Source organism: Morone saxatilis, unplaced genomic scaffold (genome assembly GCF_004916995.1).
Source record: "Morone saxatilis isolate NCDOM2014 unplaced genomic scaffold, NCSU_SB_2.0 Contig14, whole genome shotgun sequence".
NCBI lineage: Eukaryota > Metazoa > Chordata > Actinopteri > Moronidae > Morone > Morone saxatilis.
Window position 1 is genome coordinate 14,553,892 of NW_023339696.1, and position 10,622 is coordinate 14,564,513.

Consider the following 10,622-nt stretch of genomic DNA (forward strand, 5'->3'; position numbering starts at 1 on the left):
GGGGATTAATAAAGTCTATCTATCTTATCTATCTATCTATCTATCTATCTATCTATCTATCTATCTATCTATCTATCTATCTATCTATGAGACGTGTTCTTGCAATACCAGTACCGGACACAAGGGGCCAGTATTTCACTGTCCAAAGCTGTGGGCTTGAACCACACAGGCTCTCACAACAAGGAAGTGACCGACTAGCCAGCAGACTAGTTGTCAAGATGGCACCGAGTGGGCTGAAGGCGGTAGTAGGAGAAAGTAAGTGTCACATTCGTTTTAACGTTGTCTGCTTTCATTAGTTTATCACATCCGCAAAAGACACAGGTAGTTTAGGCGAACTTATCTCGTCGTAGCTCGATGAATCGCCGCTTAACCTGCGACGCATCACCCTGCTGGTGTTGGTCCACCAAAGCTTTCTTCCTGCTCCACTCCCTATTTACATTTTAACTTTACCGAAGTAAATAACGTTATCACCAACCAAGTCACTGATTTAGAGAGAGAAAAAAAAAAAAAAGAAGTAGTATTTGTGCGTTGTATGTGTTTTTCTTTTGGCTGACGTTGTCGTGACATTTGGCGGACATAAAGGGAAGAAAGTCGTTGATGTTGTGACAGTACTGAGTTATAGGCTAACGTTAGCATGCTAACCTAAAAGGAAGTTTCGACAGCTTCGCTTGTGATGGTTAAGTTATAAAACAGCGGGGAGCAATCAAACAGCAACAAAATGACAGCTTTCTGTCACAAAACGTTACATATATTTAATAACTCGCACGTCTCGTTTCGTCTAACAAATAATATTGTTTAAATAACGTCATAGATCCACTGAAAGCATTTATTTCAGTAACGTTACATGTAGCTTTAATAATTATTGATTAGATATTCACAAATATCCACGAAGACAAACAGCATTGTGTAGTGGTAATGTTAATTTAACCATATATATTTTTAACATTTATAAAACATTTTAAGCATTGGGATTTAAGTGGTTCAGTAAAACCAAAACACTGATATAACTTTTTCAACATGTCAGGAGTTAGGAGATGTGTCTGTATTTTGCTCTTGTAAAAAAAGAGCAGTGTAGTGTGAACCCCTCACTCAGGATTGCTGAAATACAAGTAGTAATACAAGTAGCCCTGACAATGCCCAGGATGCAGAGATCAGATCACTGCTGACTATCCATCTGCATGTAATGGCCTATAACCTACTTCCTCTAGGAGGTTTGGAGTATGCTATTTCATGTGTTTGAAATTGTCACCAACTTGAGTGTGATGCTCGAAAAACACTTGTGCACACAAGTTGAGTTAAAGAACGGGGATGTACACTCCCTTGTCACCGTTTACAGTGCTAAATAAAATCTGTCAGTGACCGCAAAGCAGTGACAGAATAAAGTCAAATAAGGCCAAACGCAGCGGTAAGGGCAAGTCAGGGCCCAGGGCAATTTTGCAAGCAGATATATTTTGGTACATTTGAAAAATTAACACATACGTAGGGGAAGATCAAGGTTGCTAAAATGGCCTGATGGCTGTCTGCTTTGATGTGAACAATTCCAGTTACAAGTAGTCATTTTTTCCAGTTCCCTGTATGGAAATAGGGTTAGAGACATTTGTGAGTAATCCAAAATATTTTCTAAAAAAAACCCCAAACCCATGCCAACGATCAGTTTCTAGTATAAACTAGATAAGTTTCATATTTTAATAAACTGCAGAATTTAACTTCCCATAAGCAGCCAATTATGATGTAAACGAACAAGTGTATTGATGTGTTAGTGAGACTTATTAATCAGATTGTCTTCGGAAGTCACTGATGTGTTTCTACTGAGATAAAACAAGGAAGTTAAGTGTCAAGAACATTACATCACATTTGTGTAGGTCTCTGTGTACACATTTAAAGGGAGGAAATGCTTTAGCTCTGGTGGTAAGCCTCCCTGATCCTGGTGAGTAGATGATGATGTAAACGGTAGCCGCACTAAATCTAATGGCTTTTGCTGTATCAAATAGTGCCTCTGCTCTTTTACCCCGAAGGCTAATATTTGATTTCAGGGCATTTCGGGCAAGGTGGCCCACCTCCACTATAAAACACTGCAGGAAATCCTCTGTTTTGTTTCACCAGTAGTACCACACCTCAGCTGTTGTGCCTATGAAGTCACTGGAACAACTATGCTTTTGTCTGATCTTCATACACTGTAATCTTAACAGTATAACACAAGGAAGTTGCACTCAACTAACTTGTGAGTTGGTAAATACAAGTGCTGGTGGTTTGTTTCTAGAAGCTTCCTGTTTCCTGATGTAGAGCGTTGTTTAATAAACTGACCTCTTGTCCTTTGCACTGTGTTTATATGTGAAATCTCTCAACATTTCAGTTTGATATTTTACTTTAAATTAAAGAAATTTAACTGAATAAACCTTTCATTGATGCCACACGTGTATTTGTTTACTCTTTAGCCACTGAGTAGATAATTGGATGTTTGGTAAATTATAGCTATCACATAAAATATTATTATTGTGTTATGTTACTTCTGGTTCACAAACAGTATATTGACACGTACTGCTGTGTAAGTGTCATTACTAAAATCCCTCAGAAATGATTGATAGTTCTGTAATGGTATTTGGATCTTTTTCTTCCCTTCCTCAGAAATCCTCAATGGGGTCATCAAGAGTGTTAAGAAGGATGGAGAATGGAAGGTAACAGTTACCCAAATAAGAACTGACAATCCCCCACCACACCGAGTTTATAACTCCTGTTTATCTCGTGTTTCTTCAGGTTCTCATTGTGGATCACATGAGCATGCGAATTCTGTCCTCTTGCTGCAAGATGTCTGACATTTTGGCAGAGGGGGTGACCAGTAAGTTGCACATAATTAATGTTTCTTGTATCCTATGGATCAGTTGTATACATGAGGCATCAAACCAACAGATACCAGTATACATTTTTTTGAAGGGCTGCTTAACTTTTGCCATCTTCTTCAAACGGTTGTTTTAGAACAATCTGGGGATATTTGCAGCATATCTTTAGAGCAGGGTTTTGTTCGTTCAAGTGAAAGATAGGAAATGTTGTCCTGGCCACATACAAAAGGCTCATCCTCTTCCCAATATTATATATGGATGGCAAGATCCGAATGCTTTTGATGCCTTTCTAGGAATTCCACAGACACTTCAATTCATGCCAGAGCTTACTTAGCTGGTACATTATGTTAGAGTATTTCATGTTACACGATGATGATGTTTTACTTGTAGTTACATTTATCAAGTCAGATTGTTTAGATTGAACTAAAAGTCTTCCGTTTTCTCTTTTTCAGTTGTGGAGGACATCAATAAACGAAGGGAGCCCATCTCTAGTCTGGAGGCCATTTATTTGATTTCACCTGTGGAGAAGGTTAGCTGTTGCCTTTTTCTCAGAGTTCCCTTTGTAATGTTAAGATCTTCTGTGTTCATTGTGATATTTTTGATATAATAATATAACAATGACTTTTAAGCAAAAATTTCCATTTTCCAATTCCAGTCTGTTCGTGCTCTCATTAACGATTTCAAAGACGCTGCCTTTACTTACAAAGCAGCACACATCTTCTTTACTGACAGTAAGTGTGTGTGTTTGTGTGTGTGTGTGTGTAGTACTGTGCACATTTGCATCATTTCATAAAAAACCTCCCGAGTTTAAACATATAAGAAATGTTTTTCACCTTTTAAGTTCAAATGTACTGTGCAAACATGTCGAATAATTACATTAAGCCATTGTATTTCTTTCTTTCTTTCTTTTTGATTCCATAGCTTGTCCAGATGGTCTCTTCGCGGAGATTGGCAGAGCCAGAGTTGCCAAGGTCATCAAGACTTTAAAAGAGATCAACGTTGCTTTCCTGCCATATGAGTCTCAGGTAGGGACTGATTTACTTAAACTAACTTGATTTTATTTGGCTGTGCAGTTGTTATTCACTTTTGTTTTACCTATGTTTTGGTTACTAACAGCTCCTGACATATTGATCTTTCTCTGGCTGTTAAATGCTCCGCTAAGTTTACAAGCTAGTCACTAATTTTGAGGGTTTATCAGAGGTTGATGGGAGAGTGAACAAAACAGCTGAAAATGCTGAAATGCTCTCTAGAGCTGAGGGGAACTATAGAGTGGGGTCATACTTCTCATTGGGTTTATTATTGCAAGTATAATATAATATAATATAATATAAATAGTGCAGGTTGTTGTTAACATACCTAAACCTAACCCTCAATCCCTCTCACCCCTGCAGGTTTTCTCCCTGGATGATCCAACCTCCTTGTACTCCTTCTATAGTTCTAAGCCAAATGAAGAAAAAGAAAAAATGATGGACATTCTGGCAGAGCAGATCGCGACCCTGTGTGATACACTTAAGGAGTACCCTGCAATCCGTTACCGCAAGTATGGAAGCCTTGCATTTGAGTACAGTGAAATAATTTTACCACTGAATTCGCTGATTTTGTTGTTCACCTTTCTGTCTTTAAGGGGACCAGAGGAAAATGCTAGACTGGCTGAGGAGGTCTACCGGCGCCTTACTGCTCACAAAGCTGACAACCCAAGCATGGGAGAGGTTAGAAACTACTTAGACCACAACCCACAACAATTCTTATTTGTTCTACTGTTCTGATACAGTTCTTTGATGAAAATTGGTGAACTGAATTTTCATACTGCTTTTTTTCTGCTAAGCTAACTATCTCATATAAGAGAATACACTTCCTTTGGGCTCTTCACCTTCCCAGGTTGTAGACGTTTCTGTGGTTTCTGGGTTTTATTTCCTTATGATTCTTTTTCTCACGCTTTGCTGGACCTTTCCCTATTGCCCTTCTTTTTTTCTGTCTTTCTTAGCTGACATTTCCTTGCTCCTGAGATGGGTCTTAACAGGCATGTATTATTGTTCTTTTTGTCTAAAGTTAACTGTATTTTTATTGTTCTTGACTGTACGACTTTGTGGAAGTGCTGCCTCGTGCATAAGATAGTGATATTGAACTTGTACAGATAAGAACTGACAAGTCTTTCACTGCATGACAGATTCACAAAAACATAATTAGGGACTTTATATTTCATGTGTACTGTAGACTAGAGCTAAATGTATTATGAATTGGTAAAGTAAATCCTTCAAGAGTAGTAGATGATATCCATTATGTTCACTGTTTTTAGGGTGCAGATAAGGCGCGATCCCAGCTACTGATTGTTGATCGTGGGTTTGATCCCATCTCACCTATTCTACATGAGTTGACCTTGCAGGCAATGGCCTACGACTTGCTAGATATCAAACAGGACATCTATGCGTGAGTGAACATCATATATCGGTTGCTGTCTATTTGCTTTTTGTGTCAGTGTGCTGCTTTGGGCATACCGTTTCTCCATACTCATTTGTGTTGTACATTTGTTGTTGTATTTTTAAGTTATCAGACAACCGGCATCGGGAATTCAAACGAGAGAGAAGTGTTATTGGACGAAGATGATGAGCTCTGGGTTCAGCTCAGACATATGCACATTGCAGATGTCACTAAGTAAGTCTGTCACAACTAGATGAGCATATCTGTTGTATCGCCATACATTACGGTACTTAAACAAAAAAACTAGATTACAATTTGGTTGCCCAGTAATATTATTGTAGCTAATTAAATGTGCTTCTGCACAAGGTAACTAATCCTTTTTGAAACCCATGGTTGCAGGAAAGTGACAGAGCTTCTTCGTTCCTTTTGTGAGAGCAAGAGAATGTGCACTGACAATGTGAGTGTTCATGTGCAGTACTAATTATAATACAATTATTTTTCCAAATGATACAACATGAAGACTATTTTTATCTTAATGATTCAGTTTTGGTAAAGAACTATTTTGCATTTCAGGCCAACATAAAAGATCTCTCTCAGATGTTAAAGAAGATGCCACAGTATCAGAAGGAGCTGAGCATGGTGAGTGGGATGAAGAAGAAAAAAACAAATCTTTACCTTTTTGTATCATCATTTAATTATAATCTATTGTAAAGGAAGTACTGTTCATTATTAGGACTATATGATTAACCTGAATTAGTATTTATCTGATCTGATATCTCCCTGTGTACTAGCTCCAGAAAGTTTCTCTCTCATGTCTTGCTTGTAGTTTTGAAAAAGGGTTTTATACATTATCATCTTTACACATTTTCATTCACAGTACTCTACTCACTTGCACCTAGCTGAAGCTTGTATGAAGAAATTCAAGGCCTCTCTTGATAAGCTTTGTGAAGTGGAACAGGTCAGTACTCTTTTTAATTGTACCGTTGAGGTCCAGGTAATTGCATCTACAGTTTTATGGCAATGAAATGAGTGAGGCTATAGTTATCCTGTACATCTATAGTTGGAGGTATAAATAGAAATATGACAATATCTCTTGAACCCTTTAAGAAAAAGCTACCCATAGATGACAAATGGACCATTTGACTTAAAATTCTTGGAAGTTGTCTGCTCAAGCCTTGTGGGCTAAACAACCTGTCAGACTGTAGTTTTTATATCACATGGGATCAGCTAAAATATCCCACTCACAGTAAGTATCTTAGAGAAAATGTCGGACATGGATTTACTCTGCCCCACTCACGGCACACACTAAGTGACCTAGACATGATAGCGTCTTTATTTATAGCTCCTCTGGGGTATGTTCACTGGCACAATCTGGTGATATTTAATGGAGAATTACAAGTGTAATATTGCATAAGGAGCTGTTATGTCATTACCGAGTGTAAAGGCATTAAATAACACATACATTTACTACTTGGTAATGTAGAAGTCGTTCCATCAGAATGAGCCTTGGATAAAGCCCTGGGTTATATCAGTGCCAAGCTCCAGTCTGTTGTTTTTATGTGCCAGACATGCTTTGTCTCCCTGAGGGGAAATATTCTGCCACAGTTCTTGCAGCAGATGAGTTACAAGCACACAGGAAATGAAAAGCTATGCATGGTTGTGGCATTATGAGATGCAAGTGTTAATGGGCCCTTTTTGTGTGAGTGAATCACTCGACTATACTAATGGATTGTCAGCAAGTCTGAAAGCTGCCTCTTAAATCCAATGGGTATGTTTTGGCTCTAAGACAGATAGTGTGATCTAAACAGCAGCAGCTCTATGTCAGCTGTCATTTGTGTGCATGCTGCCCACATTGTTTACAATATATGTGTGAAAGGTTATAAATATATTGTAATGTATTTTATGTGCTCTTCTAGCCACCATCTAGTTTCAGTTGCTCACAAAAAGTTATGTTGTTGATTGGCCCTAACAAGGCTCAGTCCAAATTCATCATAAAGCTTAGCAATACTTTTTAGGAAGGTCACACAGTGCCCCCTGGGATTGCATTACAGGGAAATCCCAAAGCTAGATGTACTGTAAGTATAAAAGCCCAAGTCAAGTGGCCAATATTTGTCATTATTTTTGACAACGTTAATACATCACAAATGCAACATTTTTTTTGTATTTTGTAAATATGAGCTAAATATAATAGCTGTTTATGGTTTATGTAACACCATCATTAACTTTTAAGTAGTTTAGTGAAAGGGTCAAAGCAGTAGTGCTTATGCAGTATTCTTAAAACCGTAGTCATGTAAAAGAAGTAGTAGGAAAATAAATAGAAGAAGGTTGAAAGGCAAGTAATCCTCCTGTGTCAGCTGCCCTGAGAGTTGGCTGTCAGCTGACTTAAGCTGTAATTGATAATTCAGATTCCAATTGCAGTTAATAGTTAACCACGGGTGTCTTCCACAGGACTTGGCAATGGGAGCCAATGCAGAAGGGGAACCTCTGAAGGATGCCATGAAGAGCATTGTCCCTGTGCTCCTCAACAATGAAATTGAGGCATATGACAAAATCCGCATCATACTGCTGTACATATTCCACAAGAAAACAGGTGTGCCCTTGTCATAGCTTTTTTGTTTTAACTAAAATTATATTTTATTTGTACTCAAAAACCTATGTGTGTGTGTAATTAGATGAGTTAAAATGACCAGAAGCTTTGATATGGAGTAAATAGAATGAATAGAAATGAATCAAGTGTTGCTCTCACCATTTGTTAATAAATAAAGAGTATGGTTATCCATGTAGGCATTGGGGAGGAAAACCTTGCCAAGCTCATCCAGCATGCAAACATACAGGCGGATAGCAACATCATCACCAACCTGCAGAACCTGGGCTGTAACATAATAGCTGGGGTAAATTTCTTGATTGATTGGTTACAGTCTCAATGTTGTTTTAATAAATGTATTCCTCGGTATTTGTTACATATGTCATGTTGTTTGTCAGGGCCGCAATGCTGGGAAAACTCTGACAGATCGGAGGGAGCGCACAGAGAGCACATATCAGCTCTCAAGATGGACACCCATCATCAAAGACATCATGGAGGTATTAGAGCCAACATTTGGTTTTTGATGTTGCGGGTACACCTGCTTAGTTTTGCTTTTGGCTTTTTACACTATCTGTGTTTCTGTATTGCAGAGTGCCATAGAGGACAAACTGGACAGGAAGCAGTGGCCATTCATCTCTGATCCTGCTCCCATCAACACAACTCAGACTGCAGTCAGGTGGGTGCTGGAAACGGTAAAGAAAATATGTTTGTCATACATGAACAGCACCTTGTTCCCGATGTAGATACAGAATTACAGCTTGAAAAAAAAAAAAAAAAACACTTACCTTTATTTGTTATGTTCAACAAATTGTTGCTTTTTTTTTTTTTTTTAAAGTAACAAAATATTAACTGGGGTAGCAGACAGATTAGTGTTGTCAAAATAAAGCTTTTATTCCTGTAACTGAGTTGGAGCCAAGCTTTTGACAGAGTTGAAATGGTGAAACTAACTCAGTTTTGCTTTGAATACATCATCATCATAATCCCTCAGGGAGTTCCTGTCATGATGATAGTGTTTATACAAACCACTTACATGGATGTGGGTTCACTCATAATAATCTGCATAATGCACAATGCTAGTCTCCTTCCCTTTTAGCAAAGTGCAGAATTAACACTTGAATATAGGCTGGCTTTATAAAACCAGACAAGGCAGTTGGAAAAGAGGTTAAGTTGACCTATTTTGTGGCATTGTGAAACTGATTAGCAGTAGTAGTAAGTATAGCATTACAACAAAAACATAAATTCAATGTAAACGTGACCTTGGAGTGTGATCAGCTGATTGTGACTGATGAACCATTTGCCTCCAGACTGGAAAAAAGTTGGATTTTCTGACATGCTGCCAATAGGACTAATTGATTTATAAGATTTCCACATTCACATATATTTACCAGGTTCAATTTCATGTGAATACTGTACTAAAAAGTATGTGATTATAGATCATTTCAGTGTAATGAAACTGCCTACTCACAAATAAGCCTAAGTTTTAGTAATAATTAGTTGTTGCTCAATTATTTTTTTTTAATTTGTTGTGTTTTGTTTTTTACAGCAGTGCACGTTTTGGACACTGGCACAAAAATAAAACTCCAACAGAATATCGCTCTGGCCCTCGGCTTATTATATTTGTGATTGGTGGGGTGTCACACTCAGAGATGCGTTCTGCCTATGAAGTCACTCGAGCCACCGACGGGAAATGGGAAGTGCTGATTGGTGAGTAATCACTCTTGAGGCGGCCATGATTTTTGTCCTGAAAAAGCAACATTCAAGAGGTTTTCCCCTTTTTTTAAATTATAAATATTATTTTCTCCTTGACAGGGTCATCTCATATCCTGACTCCAACCAGCTTCCTTAATGACCTGAAGAGTCTGGACAAAGTTCCTAATCCTGATTGTTAGTTTGACGGTGAACAGGGAAGAGCACACTGGAATAAGGGTCTTTCATTTGAAATGATTGATTGCTGGTCTTCTGTTGCAGCATCTATGACGTTTGAAGTTAGGCATTTTAGATGTATCCATGGAAGAAAACATTTGTGATTCTTTATTTTATTTTAGAATGTTCTTTTTATTGTTTGTTATGAATTGGGTTCTGTATACTGCTGTGATTGAAATTATATTAAAATATTTAATTAGATTATTAATATTTTGATTATTTTACTATTATCATTCAAATAGTTATTTTTGTTACTACAATAAATATTTGATTTCCCTAATTTTGCACTCAAGCAATTGCGTCATTGCCACAAAACTGGATCATCTTGCACCAAAAATCTTATTGAAGTCTAATGTAGATGTATATACGCCAGTAGAAGTATGTATTGTATATTCTTTTTTTTCTCAAGGTACCTTTTTTTTCCCTCCCTTATCTGGGAAACTTCATCTCAGACAAAATGTTTCAACTGCTGTTTAATGAAATCTTGCACACTTATCATGTACTTTAATATATTGCTGGGAGCATATGTGGTGGGTGTTTGTTTCTTTGTTGTTTAAAATGAGTAATAAAAGAAACATAATATTCACTTTAAATTGTGTCGTGTGTGTGGTATTTCAGAGAACCTCTAAAGGGCATAGAAAGTTGTTTTAAATATGTAAATAACAATAATCTCAACTCATGGTCCACCTACAAGCTTTGTCACACATCCTGATTACAAAGTCAAGAATGAACTTCCATGCTCAGATTTATTGTTTGAGATCTTTTGGCTTTGATAGCTTATTCAACCACCTTTAATACCTTTAATATTTTAAGAGAGTGTACTACGATTTGTTGTATCTGTCTTTAAATTTGTATATTCA

General features: G+C 37.4%; 1 protein-coding gene across 2 annotated transcripts; it reads left to right on the forward strand.

Moving 5' to 3' along the window:
* The first annotated feature begins 174 nt into the window (after positions 1-174).
* Positions 175-10,355, forward strand: stxbp2 (syntaxin binding protein 2). 2 transcript variants are annotated; one of them, XM_035655480.1, is made up of 19 exons: positions 175-255; positions 2,626-2,675; positions 2,755-2,836; positions 3,290-3,366; positions 3,493-3,568; positions 3,759-3,862; positions 4,229-4,377; positions 4,462-4,546; positions 5,134-5,264; positions 5,382-5,489; positions 5,655-5,712; positions 5,829-5,894; positions 6,133-6,213; positions 7,704-7,845; positions 8,040-8,146; positions 8,238-8,336; positions 8,430-8,515; positions 9,383-9,543; positions 9,649-10,355. In XM_035655480.1, exons 1-19 carry the CDS (start codon positions 219-221, stop codon positions 9,726-9,728), a joined length of 1,779 nt encoding a protein of 592 aa, XP_035511373.1. In that variant the 5' UTR covers positions 175-218; the 3' UTR covers positions 9,729-10,355. The 2 variants fall into 2 exon arrangements, with proteins under 2 accessions (XP_035511373.1, XP_035511374.1); XM_035655481.1 differs by having other exon boundaries at positions 9,386-9,543.
* The last annotated feature ends 267 nt before the right edge of the window (positions 10,356-10,622 follow it).

Excerpts from the sequence above, each read along its gene's own strand:
- stxbp2 (XM_035655480.1), top strand. The coding sequence starts at position 219 with ATGGCACCGAGTGGGCTGAAGGCGGTAGTAGGAGAAA. Across the intron at positions 7,846-8,039 it reads CATATTCCACAAGAAAACAG|GCATTGGGGAGGAAAACCTT; the intron begins GTGTGCCCTTGT and ends TTATCCATGTAG. Across the intron at positions 9,544-9,648 it reads GAAATGGGAAGTGCTGATTG|GGTCATCTCATATCCTGACT; the intron begins GTGAGTAATCAC and ends TCTCCTTGACAG.